This window comes from Clytia hemisphaerica, unplaced genomic scaffold (genome assembly GCF_902728285.1).
Source record: "Clytia hemisphaerica strain Z4C2 unplaced genomic scaffold, Clytia hemisphaerica genome assembly, whole genome shotgun sequence".
NCBI classification, from domain to species: Eukaryota; Metazoa; Cnidaria; class Hydrozoa; order Leptothecata; family Clytiidae; genus Clytia; species Clytia hemisphaerica.
The window spans coordinates 879,819-904,515 of record NW_027103962.1 but is presented as its reverse complement, the minus strand read 5'-3'; the positions used below and the strand labels follow the sequence as shown (position 1 = coordinate 904,515).

Below are 24,697 nucleotides of genomic sequence, written 5' to 3'. Positions count from 1 at the left end.
CACTTCAGCCACTCAATGTTCATCGGTCCGCTAACCTGGGTAGATTCCGAAACATAGCGAAACACTATAAAGTGGGTACGTGCTGTGTGCGGAGTGACGATAATCTGTTTGGAGATCGGGAGCTGAGTGATTTGGTTTGCACACTATGTGTACCATAGTAAGATGAAAATTGTTATTTACCCTTGTTGCGAAAGCTGAAAGCCATCCATTTTGGCACGAGCTATGATGACTAAATTATACCAGGTAAAAAGGCTTTAATGCAGAACTAATGACTTGTTTAAAGAATACAAGTCAAAAATTATATTCTGAGTCATACATAAGAATAAATACAGTTTCCAACAGCATTTCAGCTCTTTAGGTCTGGTTTTGCGGGTATGAACTTAGTTTAAATACGAGGGTGTGAGTTTTAACATAGATCAATAAATGATACCATATTTAAAAAAAGAACAACTCAATAAGTTATTTATGTGGCGTGATGCAATGTCGTTCTCTTTGATGCCGTGAAAAAATGACGTGATGTAGAACGATGAGTCATCCACCAGCTAATCGAGAAAAAAATCGAATCAGCCCGAATAGAGTCCGAGTTATGTTTGAGCTTGACGTTAAAGACGATCTATTCACTCTTTGACGTAGACTTGTTCAACAAACTAGAAAATTACCTAACCATAAGAAGGGGAATCGGGAAATTTTGAATCTCGGAAAGGTATGGCTAGAACTTTTCAGCTGAAGTAATCACCAATGAAAGATATTCCCGAACGAATACTTCTTACCAAGGAATTTTAAATGAATTCAGTAGAGTTTGGCTCGAAACATATTACATGGGTCCTTTAAACTTTGCCGGCTGTTAGTGAAAAAGATACCTCAATAGATCATAGTCGACAAATGATGCCACCTTTATTTAACCACGCCTATCACCACAGCCTCTAATAGAGAACAAGAAGCCGGAGCGGAGTGAAGGTCCAGCGGACGTGGCAATAACGAATGTCGTTCGTACCGGGTTCCTTAAGTGACGCAAAAAAATTTCCTTCCCATCCTCCACTCTGAGTTTCTATTCTTTGACACTTTCTTTGTATTGCTAAGTATTTAAAGTTTTTGATGCATTTTCCCGAAATTTCGAAACTTTTGCCGCTGATGGGATTCGAACACACTATATACAAAGTACCTATGATTAGATAGTCAGCGCCTTAACCACTCAGCCATCGAGTCACAACTGCATTAAGGAGTTCAAAGTTCCTTATAAACAGGGTATTTACTCCAAACTCTACCCGGGGGCTAAAACCCTAACCAGGGGTTAACTCCCATCCCCAACCCTAGCCCTAACCCTACCTGAAACAACCCCTTTAATCTAACCGGGAAATTTGACTCTACTACCAATTCAATCCAAAACATAGGTCAAACATCGCGCGGGTAGGCGGGGAAAAAATTCTAGATCGACGGTTGGTTTAGCCTGGACTTGTTAATCTATTGCGCGCACAGGCCCCGAGAAAGACAAAATCTTTTCGATCAGTTGCTTTTTAAAGGTCCATTCTGCTGCGCGCTGGACCAACAAGCTCTAAACAGTTTGATACTAAAGATTTCATTTTTTGTTGGAAAGATAGTATTTGATTTCATGAAGAATAACCTCATCTGATTTTGTATTTCTCGCTATTTAGCTTTGCCGAGCACATTAGTTTTTTAAGATGTATCGGTAGATTTGATTGAAATCAAACATTCTACACATTTCTAAGCTAACCGTGCTCGTGTCCGTGATTCTCTTAATTAGAGCATATTTCATGACCTTTTATGACATGAAAGATCTAATTGTAGATCTCCAATCTTTTTTTTAACTTTTTGATGGAAATGCCTCCACATCCTAGTCAATAAAACTGAGGAAATTAAAAATGTTTTTGACAAAATTTAAAACTAATTTTCACAGAAACTTTAATACGGCAATTAAATTAATTTCAATACTTTAACTTTTATTTCCTCGTTTTGTTTTTGTCCGAATTCCGTTTTTTCCGATTTATCCGTTTTCCAATCAATCTTAACTCTGAAAAATGTAGAATCAAATTGTGATCCCTGGGATGGAGGTACCATAGGGTTTGACTTGAGATTGTTAGGTAAATGCAGACTAAAATTTTGCGGAAAAGTGACTTTTGACTTTTCTATGTTTTCATACCCTTAAAAGGACCGAAAAAGGGGGGAATCCCTACCCTTAAAATTTTTTTTTCCTGTTGTTGTAACCCTTAGATACACGTTTTTCTTTATAAGAACAAACTATATAAGAACATAAGGCCCTCGGTGGCCAAAATCTTAAGAACAAGTTAAGAACACTTTTAGGCTTAAAAGCCAAAAAGTGAAGAACAACTGAAGGCTTCAAATATTTTGGATGTTCTTATAAAAGAAAACGTGTAAAAAGGTCAAAAATCCGACTCTTATCGCCATCACTATTTTCCTCCAGGCATTAAAGGTACAGGACGCATCATGAGAAAATTCTAGAAAATCAGTAAAAAAAAAAGATTTTTGAAATTCTGATGTATATTTGATAATCAATGGATGCAAAGGAACTGTTTAACACATTCTCTCTCAAGAGTATAAGGGAAGGAAAAAAGATTTTGGTAAAATTTTAATGTAAAACACACTCAAAAACCATAATCTTTCTCGAGAATAAAATCTTTTACATAAAAGAACTCCCAATGAATAATACTGCTTAAATTTGACAAACTTAAAACATATTGAAAGTGTAATTAGCATCTTTGATATGATATTCCCCTGTCAGCTCAGTTAGCATTAGTGACGTTCTACCCTCTTATCAGCCTGAATTGGATATTAAAAGAGCTAATTTGATTGGATCTTATGTAACGAGGAAGAATCCAGACATTCCTGTCAACTCATGCTAGGACCTCATCCCACTGGAGAAATTGGCCAAAATATCTCCCCCGATGGAAAATTACACTCCAATTTTTGTCCACACTGAAAATAATCAAATAAACCAATCCTCAGTCTCAGTTTGTTATTTTTATCCCCACTGGCTGAAAAAATCCTATACCGGGTCTGTGAGTAGGTGGTGTTTAAAAGATTCCTAAGTTACCCTTTTACTCTCAGTCTTCTTAGGATAATGGTGAAGCTCGATAACAATAGAAGTGAGTAGCGTACAACAATTGCCTTGAAGTTATATTCATGTAAGAAAGAACAGAAAAACTGACAAAAAACCGAATCTCTTTTATCCATGCCGACACATTTAACCATCGACTCTCTAATTTCCCCTATTGATTAAAGAATAATCGTTCCCCTCTTTTCATACTGCCCTACAAGACAAAGAAACATGAAATTAGCATCAAAAATAAAGTTAGAGAACTACCAAAAACGTCAAAAAAATACAATAATCATAGTTAAAAAAAAGTCATCTTGATTATTTTTGTGTCATCTCTTAGACTGAAACTTCAAAATAACCCCCGTCTTTTTGTCTTGAAATGAGAAAGTGACTAATTAATCTATAGATGATAAGACGGGGGCTTTGTTTTGAGAATTCAGGGTATTAATAGTAATTAATGCTTATATGTTAGCCGTATAAAGATTAAGACGGGGAGATGCATATGCGGCTTGGCTTTTTTATGATTTGTTGAAAATATTGTCAGCTTGCTTGGTTGGGTAAAGGTCTGAATTCTGCCCAACTTGGCCAACGATGTATTTGGTGAAACTAAAAGATAAATATGATTTGATTTTGGAATTCATGAGAATTTCTGAGACGAAGAACAGTCTTTTTTGCAGTGGTAATAATTGGAAATTACTTTAGTTGCTAGGTAGGGTTGGAATCGATGCTGGGATTTGGGTTCTCTCTTGGGCTGCAGCTATAGTAAGTCCTCCTTTATATCGGTACCGGGTATTTTGGAGTTAGCGACCCCATATAAGAACCCACTATGCTATCGAAATTGAGTAACGGTTTCAATTTGAACGAATACTAACTTAGTCCAAGCTCGATGGAAGAAAAAAGGGTTAGTTACAAAAAGGAAGAAAGCGTGTAAAGAGTCAAAGCGGTTCTACTTATTAGCAAGGCCAGGCACATGCTGTGGGAAGTCTTTTTATTCCAATTTCTAACTTAAAAAATGCATCTTTGTATTATAATGTATCAAAAAAAAGTACTGCGTGCAACCAATACAAAATTTTCAACTTTCAAAATAGTCTGACTGCGAAACGACTGTTAGTCGGTAACAAGAAATCAATGTAAACCCTTTTAAAGCTTAGAGTAGGTATACCCATTATCTCATATAATTTGATCAGTGAGATGATGTCTCTTTTATTACCTATCCTTAGAAATTATAACACAAAAGTAAAGCAAAGCCTGATATTTTTAAAAGCTACATGGATTTGGATTGGCAGTCGTATTTCTTGGAGATTTTGTCTGAAATTCTAGAATTTTCATAAATTCTCTTACAACTATCCAGTGGTTTGCGTGAGAGAGCTTTTATAGTGGTGTTTATGTGTGGCCGTTTCATATATGACAATTTCATACTTTTTCTTTCCTCAATTAAAGCAAGTCTCCTAAGTCTCTTTCACCCCCCTCCCCCACAAAAAAAAATATTGATTGTACTTTAAGGTCCCAAATAGTAGAGGGTCCAAAATTTTTTTACTATTATAATTTTTTTTTTTTTTTGGGGGGGGGGGTCCAAAATTTCTTCAAAAATATGATAAAAAGGGGGAACCTTATTGTCGAGGGTGGGTGGGTTCGGAATTGTACGTCTAATATCCCTAAATAAGGTAATTATAGACGAAAATTAGAGCTAGAGCTTTTGATAGCTAAGAATATTTTCAAAAATAAACGAATACAATAAGACCCCTCTTATTATCTTGCTGGAAGAATAATGTTGTCAGAGGGCAAAATTACCCCCCCCCTCAAAAAAAAAACTTGGTAGGAAGATTATTTCTCACGGGAGTCATTTTTTCCTTAGACATTTTTACCCCATACAGGAAAAAAGTACTCCCGTTTTAGGTACTATACTGGAAAATCTATTTGCCATAAAAGTTAAAGTTAGTATTTGGATCATCAACAAGCGTTTTTCAAGTTTGTTGTCGATGTAAAATTTCGATTTTGAAAGTTGAAGTCTCCGCCTAAAATTTAAAAACTGCTTTTTCTCATTTTTTCGGGTCTTAAAAGCCAAATTACAACTTATTATCAATTGGTTATTTATAAGTTATGGTTAGTTAGGGTTAGGATCGGAGCCAAACAACGAAGTTAAAGATGTTTTCAAAATCTAACCTTTTTAAAAATCTTGCTGCACTTATTGCGTAATCATAATTTAACTGGAATACCTCAATTCATTCAAGTAAACACATGACACAACTTTAAAAACTATTAAAAAACTATTTTGATTCTTCAAGAAACTTACTGTTCTCGGTAGTGAAAGTTACGTAAGTCAGGAAAAAAGTTGTTTACCTGGACACATTTAAGCCTGGACTTCCCCAGGACTTCACTTAGGCAAAATGAGTCCCGGGTATGTGCGATTCATAAGATTCCCTTTTTCACACTCTCGTTAGTCCTTCAAAGGGGTACAAAACCAATTGAGTCTCTGTAAGGGTTCCAAAATTATGAAAATCAAAAATGAAATAAATGTTTGAAATTTAAACTAAAATCTTTAAATTTTGGCTGAAATTCTGGGGAAATAGTCTCTCTAAAGGTGGTAAAAACGCAAAAAATGGACAAAATTTACGAAATTTAGTCTCTCTAAGGGTCTCAGTACAATCAACATTCATTTTTTTTTCATTCAAACAAAGAAAGAAAAAGAAAGAACAAAAAAAAAAGAAAAAACGAAAGGTTAAAAATGAAAATGATGCATCAGTTCATCTTATGTATTTTAATCATCCAAGTATCAACTGTTCATTGTATATTGGATTTGATGGTCAGTGGGAAAGAAATGCAAAAACTACTTTTCGGTAAGCATTACAATCTATTTAATATTTCCTTCAAATTTATCAGCCTGATTCTACCCTAGAAGGGGGGAGGCTAACCGTCTCCGTCACAGAAAAACGATCATACATAAACTCGCTAAAGTTTGATGAACGACGAAAATTATTAGCCAAAATAGGAGGGCAACGGGCGGGCGTTATTGTTTTAGTGTTAATCTAGGATGATGGTCAAGGACTGGGTGGCCTTTATTAAGAAATACAGTTGACGCTCTCTAATTCGATTTTCAAGGGGAATCGGATTTTCATCGAATACGGAAGCGTATCGAATAGTAGGAAGTCTCCCTAATCCGATAAACACGAGGTAAATATCGAATTATAGAGCTGAGAAAGAAAAATATAAGCGAGACTCGATTGGTTTGAACGCGAATCAGGACAAATGTCTAAGTTCTTGCAGAAAACCTAAGTTCTTTGGGAGAAAACTTTCGATATTTGCCTGTTTTGAAAAGTTTTGAGGAATCGAATTTCGAAATTATAATTCAAACGCAAAAAAATCGAAAATTTCGAACTCCGTCCTAAAGGCTTTTTTACACGCTAGAAATCGAATAAGAGAGCGAAAAACCTTCGAGGGACTTCAAATTTTCATCGAAAACGGGAGCTTATCGAATAATAGAATGTCGAACAGTAGAGCGTAGTTTATGAGAGTTTCTTAAGCAAATTTGACGGTGACTTTCAATTTGATCGAAAACGGGAGCTTTTCGAATAGTAGAACGTCGAATTAGAGAGCGTCCACTGTATAATGAGCATCAGTGTCTGAAAGAATCACCACAATCCGAAAAAAAACAACGTTAATCTGACATATTCTAAATTTATTATAACACTTTGCGATAGTTGAATGAACGTTGTGGATGTCGGAATGACGTTCTTTAAACTGACAAAAACATCAATTAATTTCCTGTATTCTCCTAACTTACGAATGAGGCGGAATCGAGGACCTGCAAAATTTCACTGATACGGCGTTCAAGGAGCTTTGTTAGAGAGCATAGACTTCCATATAAGGACCATGGACCATAAAGAAACGATCTCCTTTGTTGGTTTGTTTTTTAGCGTGCTCAGCATTTAGTAGTAGGAACTGAGGAAAGTTAGAAGCCCGGGGGTACTAGGTTTGCGAGGTGAAGGGTTTGTTCTAGCCGAAAATCGAGAATCGACCCTTAGAGAGAGGAAGAATTGGCGTTCTTGGGACCCTTAGAGAAAATTTTTGTCGATTTTCATTCGATTTTTGTCCAAATTTTGGGAAGATCACGACCCTTTGGAGAGATCAAATCAAAGAAATTTCGATTTTACCCCCTGGTTTAGAAAGCGTCGATTGAGAAATTTCGGACTGAAATCAATCTAAGTTTGATAGTCACATGCTTGTATACATATGCAAGATATTGGGTAGATATTTTGAATTACCATATAGGGCCATAAAATAATTAAATATTCCTCCTCCTGATCTTAAGCCTTCTAGTAGGATATTGGGTTTATTTTTTTGATTTTGCAATAAACCGCACGATCAAAAAATAGAATGGTAGCGGCGTCACGTGGGAGATGGATAAAGAGACTGGGTTTTAAGATTTTTGAGTGGGTGTAGGTTAGAGCATTGAGTTTAAAGCCAGAAGGGCTAGAGTACAATCTCTAATCTTTCCAAGGCAAGAAAAAGTGAAGCCACTTATTTCCCAACCAGAACGCGCCTAGAATGCACCACAATAATGATGACGGATTGTATCTAGTGGTTCCTTTGTCATTGAGTACTGCTTTTTTAGAAATCTAGCGATAGACTTTACTTTCAATCCGGCGTTTGTGTAAAAACCACGCGTGGGCATTCTGGATGGGAAATTGAGTGGCTTCATTTCCAATCCAGGAGTCTCGAGTCTAGCCCTTCGGGCTTAAAAGTCAATGGGTTAGAGCTGTACTCAGGTTGTAACAACAACGAGTAAAATTAAAACAGCCATGTGGGTGGGTATATAAGTAAAGTAGGTTTGCACTGTACGTTTAAATCTTTGTCAGTGCTGCTTTTAATTGCCATTGCTAATGAGGGTGTGGTAGAAGTTTGAATAGAATGTCTTGATTGCTGAAGTTTTTTTGTGTTGAGTTATTGTGGAATTTGCTTCGGAGTGTTTGGCAATGTCTCTGTTTTCCACTATACACGAGAAGAGTGTCAGTTCTTAATATATATACTCTAGAAAAATATGTCCTTGATGGTGTTCGAAACAGAATTCAACGAAAATTATTGATACCATCGGATAAAAAGCATGCAATTCTGAGCAAAGAGTTATGTTACAACAAGTCTTGTACTTTTGAGAGCTCAAAATTCTGTTGTGGTAATTACAAATCTATGGGATTTTGTTCTTTTTCTCTCTTCAGACTACGAAGCGTCGCATATTATTTTTCCAAACTTGCATCCCTGTAAATTTGTATATACAGCTCTCACATTGAAAATATAAAAGGTTAAAGTATGTTTTTGGTAACCATAAAGTTTGCTTGGATAAACGTGAAGTTTACTTCTCAGCAAGTCACAAAGGTGAAATTCTAACTTTATTTTTAAAGCACGTATGACGTCTTTTTCTTTAATATGTCGAAAAAGTTTCTTTCAGAAAATGGAAAACTTTGCTATGGATTGTAATGTCTAAGAGCCGGCAAGTGGTATGGAAACCAACGAGATGAAATTCAGTTTAAGAAGTTACAAAGTTTACATTGAATTACATGTTACACACGCTTCTTTTTATAAGAATAGTGTACTTTGGATAAGGGTCAAGTATTCTTAAGAAATTGCCTAAATTGAGGGTGAAATATCCTTAACGTATTCTTACTTTTTCAGACTTGACTTTTTTACAAACATGAGAAATGATCAATTTGAGAGTTTTGGACTTTTGAATGAACATTTTGAGCTAAAATTACATTTCTGTCTCATAGTTTAAATTCAAGTCTAACAAAGGAAGCAGCTTTTTTTCTATTAACCAAATACAAAATGACTGTATTCTTATCAAACTCTGTGAAACTCACCCTAGAGGGTATTCATAGGATATTCTTACGATTTGGCCAATTTTCACCCTGATATTCTTATAGAAGATATTCTTTAAAAAAAAAACGTGTATTCAGTATGGTATTTTACTTCGAGGAGCTTGTATGTAACAGTAAGATTCAATGTGTATGGAAGTTTTAAAATTCATTCAATTCCATAGTTGTTTTCTATTAATTTCTGTTGTTTTTTATTCTAAATTTTTGATGTTTGCCTCAAAGAGACTACAATGCTATGATATACGTGAAGTACACTTCTTGTTATTTTCTAATAATTAGGTTGGCTTCAACCAAAGGTTATTACATGTACGGGCTACCGCGTGTCTAGCCATCTAACGGCCCTAGATGTTAGTGAACTTTTCAATTTTTTACATCTATATTAGAACTCGTCCCCTTCATTTGATCCCTGTTGGCTAAATCCCTTCACCAGGCTGCCTGAGACAGGGGTGTAAAAACATTTTCAGCCTATGGAATAAAGCAAAAATAATATGCTGTCATTCTTATGGAAATGTTAACCCTTTGTGCGAGCTGATTTTTTAAAAAAGTTTTTTTTTTGAGACTCAAAACTTTAAAGTGCCATAAAAGCTTGTAACTTTTGATTTAGAAGATGGTTTTTGTATCATTGAAAAGCTATTTCTATCTCTTTCTATATAGTCCGGCGGCGAAAAGGGCTTTTTTGCATCAACCCTTACAAGTAGTAAATATGGGTTTTTATTTTATTTTCTCATTATATGGTCCCTTGGGACCCCAAAACCGGTTTTTGCCAAGCTGGCAAAGCTGGGGAAAATTCTTTATGGGGGCTTGAAGGGGGTAGGGTCATTTTAGCCTGGGGGTCCTTAGAAAGTCGAATTTTGAAGTTCTGATTTAGCTAAAACTGATTGTGCCATCAGATAGAGCTTGAAGAGTAGATCTCCAAAATGGGGTCATTTGTCACATGACTTAGTCCCCCTGAATTGGCCGATACGTCTTCAAAAATGCAATATTTTATCCTGACGTCAGCATTTTTGAGAGAATTTCCAGCGAAAGGTTCCACTTTCAACAGATGCGTCTCGAAGAGTACTATCGATTAGAGGGGTCATTTATAGGGTTTCCTAGGCAAGATCGTGAGATATTTGAGTTTGAAATTTTGCTGACTCAGCGTTTTTCAACGTTTTTTGCCCTTTTCTGCTGAGTCAGCAAAATTTCAAACTCTAATATCTCATGATCTAGCCTAGGAAACCCTATAAATGACCCCTCTAATCGATAGTACTCTTCGAGACGCATCTGTTAAAACTGGAATCTTTCGCTGAAAATTTTCTCAAAAATGCTGACGTTAGCACAAAATATTGCATTTTTGAAGACGTATCGGCCAATTCAGGGGGACTAAGTCCACTAAATGAGACAAATGACCCCATTTTGGAGATCTACTCTTCAAGCTCTATCTGATGGCACAATCAGTTATAGCTAAATGAGAACTTCAAAAATCGACTTTCTAAGGACCCCCAGGCTAAAATGACCCTACCCTCTTCAAGCCTGCATTAAAAATTTTCCCCAGCTTTGCCAGCTTGGCAAAAACTGGTTTTGGGGTCCCAAGGGACCATATGATGGGAAAATAAAATAAAAACCCATATTTACTAATTGTAAGAGTGATCCTGGATCGCCGCCGGACTAATAAGCATTTATGCCCCTTTAAATCAAGTGGTCTGGAACTATGGCCTCAAGTCTGAGACTCAGTATTTTGGCTCGTTTTGGACGCATATACGCGTCCCTCGTGTTCTAAGGGTTAATAAAAGTATTGACAAAAATCAATATCTTTTCCTTCTCAATATTCAAATAACCCAACCTACGCATTCATGTTTGTATGAAAATATTTGGTAGTTTGCTTCGGTAACTGATCTCAAGCTAGACTAGACAATTTTTCTTTTAACCCAGGCATTCAAGAGATCATGTGATGATTACGTCATCATTTTATAAAAATGCCGAAAACAGGACCCAACATTTTTTTGCTCAAAATTTGTGAGGCAACTCCACCTGACATATTGTTTTGTGCGTAGAGTCAATCTTTTATCTGCCGGTTTCGTGTATTTTACAGAATGGTCTTAAATTGACCCTTTTGCATACAATAGCCCTTTGTTACTATATCTTATGATTGGATAATGCGATTGGCTTGAGATTTTGACAGATAATATATTTTGATGATAAAACTTACAAACAAATTTCCAGCAAAACTGGACCAGTAAATATGCTGAAAATGAGAATTTCGGGTAAAATGCAGACCGAAACATTCTTGTCTTAAAAATAGCACAAACAAAATTTTGCAAACTCCATTCTCCAATCATCCGTTTCTACTATGTTCAAAATTCCAAGGTCATAGCAATCGTCAATACCTTGAGATTTTAAGGGGGCCTCTAGGAACCCGAACTGTCTCGGCCCTAGTGAAAAAATAGAAAGATGCAGGAAGGGTCAAGACACCCCTGTCTCACAGCTCCGGTAAAACTTTTGCAATTTTTTACAATGAAATTTGAATGTAGATGTAATCAAAGTCAATTTCCCAGTGGGGCTGAAACTTTGGGGTATTGTTAGTACTGGGGACGAAATTTTGTCCAAATTTTCCATAGTGGGGCTGGGTTTTCAGTGGGTCTGTGACGCAGGGGTGTGTCAAGGTAAGAGTTTAAACTAAAATTAAAAAGCTTTCAGAGATTTTTCGTGATTCGAAAATATTCTAAAATGTAGACAGGAAATGTTCACAATATTTGGACGTTATCCAGAGACAAAATCATCGAAAACTCCGCCCTATTTTGTAATATATATTATTGTTATGGTATACTTTGGGAGAGTAACAAGAAGAAAAATATTTTCAAGTGGAACAAATTTTTTCTCTCGTGTTGTTTACTCGTATTATTTCAAAATATTGTTTTATTTGTGGGTGTCGAGAGCATCGTCTAGGTTAGTAGTATTGAAGGTGGATAATTGTTTCCGTGCATTTATGCCAACCTTTCATTAATTTTAGTTTTTTTCATATAAGAACAGACTATATAAGAACAGAAAACTTTGAAGGCCAAAAAATCGAGAACAAGTTAAGAACAAGGCTTCGTGGACTCAAAAGCACTCGATTTCTTAGGTAAATGGACAAAAGTACCCACACAATGGTTAAAATAAGAACATTTCAAGAACACTTTAAAAGGCTTAAAAATCGAAAAGGTTGAGAACATCTGAAGGCTTCAAAGAAACGTGTGTGCAAAATGAGGTCTGATATTCCCACAAGGTGACTGAAAAATATTTTAATCACTTCAAAAGTCTCAAAATACCGAAATTGAGCTTATAGCTTTAAGAGGGGGGAATTCACTTCCGACTCGAGCCCTTTTGACGTAATTCAAAAGATATTTTACTACGTTATGTTGTAGGCCTTGTAGATGATTGATAGATCAAAGGATAAATAGCGTCTGTCCTTATAAGTCTTGAGAGCCGATTTGATTCAGAAAATATCCTTTGTTTTTATAAGAATTATTCTCATCAAAGATAAATTACTAGATGACTGATGACAATATAATACTTTAGCTTAACCTACTTCCTTTATTAAAACAAAAAGCGTGTATCCCTAAGAAAATGTATGCCTTGGTATTACCCTTTTTGTCTTATTTGGGTCCCAAAGAAAAAAAAGAGAGTAATTTTGGACCAAAAATATAGTTTACAAAACTATGGAAAGATACTATGTTTAATAAAGGTCTGGGAAGTGGGAAAGTCTCTGGGAAGAAAAACATCCTTTTCATCCGTTTACTAATTAATCCTAATGGGTCACACTAAGTCCTTAATTAATGAAGTGAATTAGGCAAATTCTTTTGTACAGACAGATAGATGTGAGAATCGAAGGGAATTCCATTGCTTTCTTAAACAACCCCCGTCTCACACAGACCCTGTTGTAACCCCAATCTTTTTTGAGAATCGGATGAATAATCGTCTTCCTCTTTGAAGTCATTCGGAAATTTCAGACAGAAAATTTTAAATCTACATTAGTATTCAAGTTTTCCCAGCTTGCACACAACGTTGTTACAACGTTCATCCAACGTTATATGGACGTTGTGAACGTTAAATAAACGTTGAAACAACGTTGTGTGCCGGGGTTGAATTAGATATAGATATCTTACCTTATGTCCATCTTACTGTAATATTTTTTTACCCGGGGGACTTGATTTCTAAACGACGGCATGTGCCGCTGAAAATCAGATTTTTACAGTCAGACGTGCAATTCAGCAGTCTCAAACACATCCTTACAGTGTATCCAGCTAAAAGAAGACCCTTGTAGTCATTCTATCAAAAGTACACCCTTACAGTGCATTTTCGAGAGTCTCGAAAAACCTACCCTTAAGGGCGGCGCATGCCGTAGTTCAGGCCATATGAGTGCCCCCCGGGACTTTTTGTTGGGTAATTTACTTTATCACCATTCCCTGTCTAACTATTTCTCTACTCTAGTTATGATAATTTGGGATCTGAAAAAGCTGAGTCAGCAAAATTCATATTCGTTCAAAACCAGAGCAAGACTGATAATAAGTTTGATAATATTGCTTTATGAAATGAAAGAAAAAAAATAGAGCCTACTTGATGAGTTTATAAACGTTTAGGATTAGCAAGGCTTAAACTGATTGATTTCAATTAAAAAAGGATTTAAAATCACTGCGTGAACATTTTTACTTAACTTATTGTGAAGTAAACAACAAACTTTTAGTGTTAGTAAACAGGTCATTAAGTAGGAACAAACAAATGGGTGCTCAAACCATAGTGGAGAACGGAAAGGCCCAACCAACCTGATGTATCAACATTAAGTAATCAACAATCATTTTTAGTTCTTTTTTGTTGATGCCTTTTTAATTTTGAACACTTTTGAAATTTCTAAAACGTTTTAGCCAAATAGATACAAAATGTCTCAATCATAAGAAGATAGAATTGTCAACTAATTTTTTCTAAACCTTATATCATCAGTTCATCGAATCTTTGTCATCTACTATAATCCATAGAGTTTTTTGTAAAAAAAATACATTGAGTATAGCTTGGTAATGTTTTGAATCTACTAAAGTAGAATGCTCTGAATGTTCTATAAAATATGTCGTGATTCAAAACGGTTCGAAAAGTATTTTAGGTCAATTTTTACGACTTAAAAGTTATGAGGTAAAATAAAGGACCCCTATATGATGTTTACAAAAAGTTTGTTAAGAAAATAAATAGAAATGATCACTTATAGTTATCTAATCCTGTTTCTAGTCAAGTCTTTGGCCTATGTAGTCGAAACAATGTGATTTTAATAAGCTTAAAACAGATCCTTGTTTAGCTAGAGGTTTTTTTCAGCTAACGGGTTTTACTCTAAAGAAACTATTGGTTAAACTGGATGAGCTGATGGTTGAAAATTTCTAAATGTTTCCGCTGGTTTATCGTATGGTTAATAAAAATATGATAGCTATAGAGTTGAAAGATACATAAGATAAAATAGATAAGAACCTTCTTGAACCAACTTCCCAGTGGAAGAAGGAAAAGGAACAGAAAAATCGTTTCATTTGTGGCTAGAAGAAGAAAAATATTGGAAATTTGAAATGAGATGAAGTCGACTAAAGATATTCGATATCTTTTCCTTCCCTAAAATTGTTAATTATGTTTTTTCAATTATCTGCTCTTCCTAGTGTCCACATATGTCATGTGGATGTTATATGATTCTGAGGACATTTCCTTACTGGTTACATTGTTTCAACGTTCATCTAACGTTATATGGACGTTGCGAACGCTAGATAAACGTTGAAACAACGTTGTGGGCCAGCTGGGAAAGGAGGAAATTGGTCAAGTCAAATTTGAGAGTGATAACAGCAAATGATCTCCAATTTGAAGCTTGAAGATTGTTTCTTAACCCTTTGAGTGCCAGGGTCCTTTTTTCTAAGTTTTTTTTAAAAAATCGCTAGTTCAAACTTTAAGGGCTTATATCTCCTGATCTAGAAGGAATTAGAAGCTCGTATATAGCTCGTTGGATAGCTTAGAGTCTCTTCTTTCTTTTGGGCGCCTTCGGCGCCGCCCGATTTAGGAAGGGCGTGGTGGGCGGCGGCCAAGGGGGGGGGGGGTAGGTTAGGGAATTAAAGCAGTCAGGCCCGCTGCGCGGACCTGACTGAACTGATGAAAAGGTGCCCAGTGGTAAAATTTCAAATCAATTCACTAGAAGACAGAATAAAGTAAAACAGGGCCAAATTTGGAGGTTCTTGGATCACTCGTTGACCAAAAATAGTCAAAAAACGGTCAGAATCTCAAAAAAGTGAATTTTTGTCAATTTTTTGCATTTTTTTGACTTTTTTGCTTAAAATTTCGCTGGAAAGACTCACTTTTGAATTTTTTTTTGTTTGACCATAAAGGACAATCTAATTCCTACGAGTTCGACCAAAAATAACGATTTCTAACTCAAACTGGGCATTACAGGAGGGCTTCGCCCTCCTATATAGCCCATGTCGTATATATACGACATCGGCACTTAAAGGGTTAAGGAAATGGTTTTTGTCAAGATGGAGTTCGAACATCACCTCCGAAATACCCATCTCTCATTCTCTACCCAGCCCCCTTCGGAGTTGAATCATGAAGTTTCAATGTTATTTTTGGATAATTCAAATTTATTCAGCTGACTTCAAACGTCATTCAGGGATTAATGAACAAGAGCTTGTACTCTGCCAAAAGTTAAGCAATCCAAAGTTGTGAACATAAAATTGAGATGCACTTTAGGAAATTGACTTGAGTGTCACATGACCAAGTTTTATGCCATAGCCAAAAATAATCATATCTCATTAAATGGAAACCGCGAAGCTAGGAGTGCATTAGGTGCAAGGGCTTAAAAAATTAAACTTGAAGGAAGATTTTGTATAAGACCAAACTATATAAGAACAAACAGCTTCGGTGGCCAAAATATTAAGAAAACTTTAAGAAACCTTTTAGGCTAAAACCCAAAAAGAACATCCGAAAGGCTAAAAATGTTGATGCTCTTATAAAAGAAAGTGTGTAAAAGTTTTTAGAAACTTGCTATATTATTGTTAAATCAGACTCCAACATCAATTTTAAAACAAGAATCCGAGAGGAGTTTCTAGACGTAAAATAAATACACGACCCCTATTTCTGGGATAGTATACAGTAGTAAAATTACAACAGGTTTTACAAAATTAACCGCAAAATAATACAAAATGTCAAAACAAAGCTGAATGCTTCTAAAATGGGAGGAGATTTCGATGGTATTGAAAAACAAGCAAAAAATATATTACGCCTGCTAAAGAGTGAGTAAGGAAAGCAAAATATTTTCAAAATGTTGATTACGTGGGTAGCGAAAATATTAAATTTAATATTGTACAAAATATTTTACAAATTAAGTGGAATTTCATCGTATTCCGAGCCGGAACAAGTTAGAACACCGGAAAATTTTGCGTTATGGAATTTCTGGTAAATTAACTTGAGAAGCAAATTTCCATAAAATAAATTATGTATTTTTGGAATTCTTAGTCAATACATTTACTTGTTAACACGCACAGTGATCTTCCTTAGTCAACAAGTAACAATGCCAAGCTAAAAACAAGGGAATGTGTGATAATGATACTAATGAATGATAAGAAATTGTTAATGATTATATAAAAGGAGAAGTACTTTGAAGACTATATAAAATAAACGAAAGAGTTTTATACTAGCTACTGCCAGGGGGCTTTTAATACTATAAGTTGACTTTTAGGAAAACTTTAGCTTCATGATTGAAGGGGGTAGGGCAGAAGTGACATTTGAAAAAAACCTTCAAAATAAAAATTCACAAAAAAAAATTGTTCCAGTGGACACACCTAAATCATTTTGATGAATTTGACAGATTTTACTTCAAATGTTCAACAATCCTCTGTGTTGACTTAGATCCCACGGTTTCAATAATTTTAATTGGAAAGAAAAGACGACAAGGAGAGAAGACATACTCGAGTAGTAATCGATAGTCTCGTTAAGAAATGATACGAATTTGAGATGTGATTTTTAGCAAACAATTTTTCTTGCCTTGAATAATACAAAATGACTGAAAAAAACTTTTTTTTCTTTAAATATCAGTTACATATAACGTACAATAAATTAAAAACTTGAAATTGAAACCCTCCAATTTTTCGAATTGGTATTTCTTGTATATACAGATTGTCTGCTCTTTCTTGAAAAATATCGATCATACACGTCTGATCTCAAAGACTTTGGATCTTCCATAATGCATTGTTTTGTATTGTTTTGTTGAAAAAGTATTGTTTTCATTTTAAAAATGATTTGATTCTTCATTTTGGTGTTTGGGTGTAGTAAAGGTGACATTGATATTGGAGAAAACAGAACCTGCATTAAATCATTGTTATTGACTATACAATTTAGAAAACAACACCAAGCTAAGAATGAAGAAGAATTCTACAGAATGTTCAGTATTTTAGGCTGCTAAAATACGAATATTTCTGTTTGGAATATTTTCAGCTCAAATATTTCAAATCAATATAGTTTAAGGCTAGTTGGAATGTAGCCTGGATGCCATCAGAGGCTTTTCAATAGACTAATTGACTGAGCATAAAAAAGATATATAAAAAAAGTTTACTTAGTGTTAGCTAAATCAGAACATTTCCCAAACACCCCCTTCTCTTCTCACAGACCCGGTGGGATTTTATCAGCCAGTGGGGGTACAAATTACGGACCAAAACTCGATGGGGAATGATATTCCTATGTTTTTTAGGACCGGCCGGGGATTTGAATTCCATTGTTTTCTAGTAAGAAAATTCAGCGGAGGTAGAAAAATAATAACACAATATTTTGTAGTGAAGATTGTCTTATCTGATTATTTTCAGCGGGGACAAAAATTAGAGTAAAACTTTCCACTGGGGACGATATTTTTGCTTATTTTTCCAGTCGGAAGGGTTCCCAGTGGGTCTGTGAGAAGGGGGTGTTCCCAAGAACTTTGAATTGTTGTTTCATCAATGTAAACCGAAATAAGAAAGATTATAAGAAAAAATATGCACAGTGACGGTATAAAAATTTAACAACTGCTTATCGTGAAGTATGACTGACATGTTTTGTCGAAAAAAGGGGGAAAGTTGTCGGACCAATTTACACCCAGTTTAAGTGTTGATAGTGTTAATCTAGAAAGCGATCCAATGTCTCAAAAAATCAACTAACAAACAAATAACTAAAAGGAAAGTTTTTTTTTGCATCTAAAATAAACTGTAAAGAGTCTCTTTAACTCGAACCCATATGACTCAAATGGCTCCTTAACTCGGACAAACTTTATGGTCCTTTAGGTCAACAATGCCTTAAAACCTTACTCAATAACTCGAAATTTCTCAAACTCGAACAAGTCTACGTGTTCGAGTTATGGAAACTATACTGCAGTCTAATTCATCAAAGCTGAATTTCTCGTCCTCAATTTTTCAAAGTTGGATTTTCCTCCAACTCTTTCAGTTTAAACAGGCCCGGTGGAACAACCGTAAAAGTGGGGAGGCTGAAGGCTGAAGATAAAATTTGCTATGAATTTGAGAAAAAAATCGTGGGGAGGCTGAAGTCTCCCCAGTCTCCCCGCTTCTGCCGGGCCTGCTTAAATTTTTCTAAGATTGAAATCTACATATTTATCCACACAAAAGTTACTAACAACAAGGCCAAAATTTGGTTCCAAAAAACTCCGAAAACTACAAATACTATATTCCTTAACGTACTTATACTTCTTTTGGAACACAAAAAGTTAAATGAAAACACACGATGCCTGTAACAATGTTTAGTATCTTTGACAAAAAACATGACATATGGGATGTCTACCAGACGCACTAATCTCACAAAAGTAATCTCTAAATAAGCTTAACTCATGTTTTTTTAAACTTTAAATTTTCTTATACAAAGATATATAGTGCCTATTCCGTGATAGCTGTACAGTATAGAAGTATATATAGCCTTTAATTTTTATTTTCAGATGTCACTCACAAGCCTAATCAACTCCTCCCTTCCTGCTGTTTCAGGAAACTAACTTTCTTTTAAAGGCTTCTCAGTGTTGGCCACACAATTTCTATGTATTTTTTTGACAAAAAAATTATTGATGATTTCATTCTCGTTAAAATGCATGTAAAAACTGGCATTCAAATGTTGACATTTGTATTTGGTGGAGCTTAATGTTCAAATTTAATTTATTTATTGGTCTTTTAGAAGGGGATAAAAATAACGGACTGAAACTCGGCGGGGATTGATATTCCCATATTTCTTATGGCTGGGGATTTTAATTCTTTTGTTTTCAAGTCAGAAAATTCAGTGGGGATGGGAAAAAAAGTAAACATTTTGTAGTGCGGATTGGTTTATTTGAATATTTTCAGTGGGGACAAAAATTGGAGGATAATTTTCCACCAGGGACGATATTTTGGCCAATTTTTCTAGTGGGAAGGGGTTCCAGTGGGTCTGTGAGAAGGGGGTGTTATAAAGAACATTTCGAATCTCTGTGATACAGTGAGGACTCTTCAAAACCAATTGGGATAAATTGAAGGAGCTAATTATCGTTTGGAATAATCGAAAATCAATTGCTTTTATAAATAGGTCATTATTTACATTCCACCGAAACTCCAATGCAGATTCTCAAAATTATATTGTGTTTCCCAACTGGGGAACAAGAGTCTAATATAATTGTCCAATGGAGGTGAAAATTATGTCACAACAGGGAGCTTGTGACAAGGCAGCTATGGGAATTGGGATTCACATAGGGATTCAGATGTCGAGCCCCCTCCTAATGGTTAGCGTGATGGTGTGAGTGGAGATTTTTTGGCGTGAAGGCCTGATTTATGGTTTGAAAAATCGTAATGCTGTACTTGATTGATAAAAGGTTTTTTAGTGTAATTGCGTGATGAGAGAATATTTCCGGCGTGATGACGTGATTAGGACCCTTTTTTGCGTGGATGCGTGATGAGGGACTCCGCTGGGGGCCTCATTATCATCAGATTTAAAGCCAATCGTGAAGTAGAAAGCGTATATCTCTGAGGCTTTATACCTCATCATACCTACTAGAGTAATAGGCCACCCTTGAAAGCGACGTATTTATCTCCCCCGTAAGTACGCTAAGGATAATAAACAACAAAATATTTCTGTGGATTGACCTAAAAATTTTATGACGTCATCAGTGTATAGATAAATAATAAACTACTTTGGATGCACTTGTTGTATACCTCTCTTGTGTAAGATGTACTATCTCGTGTAATCAACATTTGTAAAACTTGCTGCAAAATTTCAATGAAATCTTTGATGCAAGCAATATAATAGGCATAAGAGGATACAAGAGCATATTAGTTAAGGATGATTTCAAACTTTCACACAGGTGCTTTTCATTTATTCTAATAGCTGTATGGCTATAGAAGATTCGAAGACTATATTGTCCGATGCTAGTCTCTGTTCAAGCAATCGAACCAGCATTTTAATCGAATTTAGTGGAACTTTTCAATTAATTGTCTGGTAGCTTAAGCTATATAAAAGTCTAGACAATGCTGTATGGAAACTTTATTTGAACTGTATTCAAGATCATTCTTCACTCACCGCTGGGGAAATGATATAATTTCTTGTTTACTCAATTATAATAGCTTTGACCATTTCTTCAGAAATGGATATTTCAATCTAAAAGGTCTTTACCATGGAAATTTAACATTCAAAACCTTTGCAATGGCTAATGGAGGGTAATATTGGATCTGTTCAAAAGGCATCCTTAAAAACAAACAAAACATTTGAAACAAAACGGATATCTGCTGTTGAGTGAAAAAATGTTCTTCGATAGAACTTAATATTAGAAGGGAGGGTTAAGTATTAAGTTTCTATCGAAGAATATTTTTTCACTCAACAGCAGATATCCGGTTTGTTTCAAATGTTTTGTTTGTTTTTAAGGATGCCTTTTGAACAGACTCAATATTACCCTCCATTAATATTAGAGATAGGATATAAGGTACGATACTGTATCTATTGGAAAAGTGTACAAAATGATCCGTTCTGAAATTGAGGTAGTGACATCACACATCCAGGTAAACTTGTCAGCACAAAATTAACATAACTTCTGAATTAGTCATTTCAAATCAAAAAACTTAATTTCTAATCAATTTGTATCTACAAAATACAGATTTGCAGCACCTTCAACTCCAAGCCAATTCTTATATTCTTCCCAGCTGGCACATAACGTTGTTTCAACGTTTATCTAACGTTCACAACGTCCATATAACGTTAGATGAACGTTATAACAATATTTACCGCCAGAATTTAAAAAGAAAATGCTAGATTCAACCCGTCATTTCAAATACGGCGCAAATTCTAAGGCGTCACTTTTTCTTGCTTGAGAAAGGTTTAAAATTTGCCTCTAGCCTTTGGCTTGAGCTCAATGGTTCTAAATAAAGTGTTCGCAAAAGGTAGCAAAGTCAAGTAATTGGCAGTAGGAATGGCAGTAGTGGTATGAGTTTGCTATTTAAGATCGATTAACATCAATAATACAAGTCTTTAATGAATTTTTAATTACTTTTTTCTTGTTTTCGTGATTTTTCTAAACGATAAGTACATCCAGGAAGGATACGATATAGGATACTCTTTAAAAAAAATTAAGATTTTGATTTTTTATGAAACTCCGCCCTCGTAATTTGTTCCTTGTTGGTAAATATTCTTCCTCTGATTTCTTCTTGTATAACTGTATTAATCTTCTACAATAATTGTACCCCATAGCAACAAAACTTCAAACGAAGCATATCGAACATTAATCGATGCCGATAAAATATGAGTCGAATTAATTCGAATATTAATTAAATTCACATTTTCCTTTCACTTCGATTGCATTTTAATTGAGTGTGATGAAATTAAATTTGATTTCAATCAATTATTTGACTACATTTTGATTTAATCGATAAAATTTGATTCCATTCGATTCGACTCGATTGACAAAGTACAAACATGACAATTAAGTTACCAAATTTCAGCGGATTTCAAAATTTTGCAGGAATGTTGGTTTGTTTCATAGTGCTAAATAAGGAATAGAATTGTTGGTTTCAACTCAAAATGACCTATTGACATTGGCAACAAAAATTCTCTCAATTCGATATTTAACAAGAATTTAACAATGGTATTTAACAATGCTCCTCAAAAATATTAAAAATACAAAAATATTAGCTTATTATTCCTAAAGGTTTTACGAGTGAAATTTTCGAGAACTGCTAGATTATGTTTAAAGGGATTTGAATTTTGTGGCTTATAAATAAGAAAGACTTTTCTACAGGCAAAAGATATCCAACCACTTGATTAACGTCTAAGACACTTCAAAGACAAAAGTGTGGAGACTGTTTGTTCTCAGGCCAAAAAAGGGACTAGACTCCTCATAACAAGAGGATCCTGTAGCTGTAGAACAACATTTTTGAAAATCTCTCGACCTTTATCAGATTTCTTTTATTTGATATGGGAAAGCCAAAATGTTATAAAATGAAAGCAAAAGCCAGTTTTGTGGTTACGGATTTTACTAATTTCTAATTGGGCGGAAATACTATAATTTGGCATTGGCTATTGTTAAAAAGAGAAAAAGAAAGCAATTGAAATTTTCGATCTGTCTAAAATTCTTTTTGTGTTAGTATGCTTTTTTTCTAAGGTTTTCTTTTCATTGCGGATCGGGGGTAATTTTATGGAGTAAATCATCCTGAGATGACATATGATGGAGACATGGGTAATTTTATTGTTTATTCTGTTTGTCTGGCTGATAAAAAGTAGTTTGTTTGATGCGAGAAGAATCTTGGGGTTGATGTTGAGTTAGTATCATTTTCATTAGCCGGGTACAAACTTGGCTGGTAGTACTGGTAGGTAATTTGTAGTGTGTCAAGGGCCTTAGTAGTAGTGCAAAGGTAGGACTATAGTGCGCAGGGTTGTGGATTCAATTCCTTGCCAGGTCACACCAAAGACGTCATACTTTGTAAAAAATGGTACCTTATCGGGGAAAACTTCGTCGGGGAAAATTTTCGTCGGGGAAAAATATTCGTCACTTGGCCGAAATTTCGTCACTTTTCCTCGACGAAGTTTTCCCCGATAAGGTACTTGAAGCCGTTCTGCTTGATGCGAATAAATTGCTCCTTCCTCTCTGACTGAGATCGCAGACTTACGACTACTTACTTACTTTAGAACTAACATATCTTGGTAACTTAACACAACTTACTGCAACAGGTGGCCCTGATCCAATTTCTAATGTGCCATGAAGTATTGCGCAAAAGATCTTTCGTAAATTTTTGTGTGGGCGATATTTAGATGATTGATTTTGAACGATTTTTAATTGTGAGTCTACGGTAAACAATTTTGACAAGAAATCTAAAACGATGGTTTTGGCTCGTCTGTTTGGCTGCTGGATATAAAACACCCCTACGTCATATTCTGATTTCTCCAAGACAAATATAAGGCATAAATTTAGATATCTCAGAGGAGATATACGGCGAGAGGGAGTACTACGGGAATCCCGAACACCGAAATACCGATACACCGACACACCGTCAAACCCGTCCCCCTCCTCAGAAAATCGAGTGTATGTTGATAGATATTCATTTTTGGCAGTTGTGTTTTATGGGTATTCGGGGTCAATTCGTAAGTAGGTTGGTACTTATCTGAGCTCATCTAACATAAACCTTATTGAAATTGTATGTCTTCGTAATTCTGGATAGTGATTCTTTCGACTTATATTGAAGCGTTGTTTAGAAAAAAAGAACATTTGTTTTAGTGTAGGAGGCTTGTTCCGGGTCCTTTAGATATGAGAAAATTTGCAAGTGAGTTTAAGTTGTTTACTAAAAAATAGCAGGATGCTTTGCTTTTGATAAAATATCTTTAAGCCTGTTCGATTCCGGGGGATGGCTAGAAGTATAGTAATTCATATTATGGTGGGACAATTCTGAGTTCAGGATACTGGTTTAGGATAATGAGACCGTTATTCCTTTGACTTTGTTGAAATCAGGATAAATTTATTTGTTTGTATGCGGTCACAGCAAGAGAAAAAAAAAACGATTGTTTACGACTTGTTTTTTTTATTGTTTGTCAATAAAAAAAAAAGAAGAGAAACTTTGTATAATGGACTTACTTAAGAATATAAAAGAAAGTTTAAGATCGATTTTTTTAGATTGTCAATCAGTCACTTGTTAAGACGGGCCTATTGTTGTGGGGGTATTAAGTTAGTATCTTGTTTGGACTAATGGGATTTTTTTTCATTGAGAGAGAAAGTTTATATTTTGAAACTTGTTACCCGTATCCTATTTAGGGTTGTGCAGTCCACTGGAGATTCTAGACTTGGAGGAAGCTTTATATCGACTTAGCTATCGTGGAAAACTGTATAGAAATTAAATAGGGCGGGGGTTCGAGCTGGTAACTTTTCGTTTGAGACACTGCCGCCCTAGACCATTCATTCTGCCATCGCTCCTTGTGGTTTAAACTTGGTTTCTTTCGGGATTCCAGCATTAGACTACCGGAAGATTGCATTACTATTTTAAAACCTCCACATGTTTATGTTTAGCAAAGTTCCGTTTTTTCCCGGATATATTTGCAACCATATTACCGTTAGCAACGTAATAAACAGGACTAAATTGAGGTTTTTTTATTAAAAGCCTGACCACTGTTTAGACGGATTTGTCTAAAGATACGGAAGGATGTTCGCTGAGTAGCACGTGTTCGCTAAATTGGTCCATATAAAGTTGCGTGAAACTATCTCGTTGCGTGCAGTATCTCGACAGTGCTAAACGTTCCAGCTTGAAAAAGGAGGAATTCC

General features: G+C 35.3%; 1 protein-coding gene across 1 annotated transcript in view; it reads left to right on the top strand.

Annotated features, from left to right (window-relative positions):
* The first annotated feature begins 5,754 nt into the window (after positions 1–5,754).
* Positions 5,755–24,697, top strand: part of LOC136810230 (protein shifted-like) — a 28,606-nt gene continuing 9,663 nt past the window's right edge. Inside the window, exon 1 of the mRNA XM_067066799.1 lies at positions 5,755–5,910. Within this exon, the coding sequence (XP_066922900.1) occupies positions 5,799–5,910 (112 nt within the window). The 5' untranslated portion in view covers positions 5,755–5,798. The remainder of the gene's footprint in view (positions 5,911–24,697) is intronic.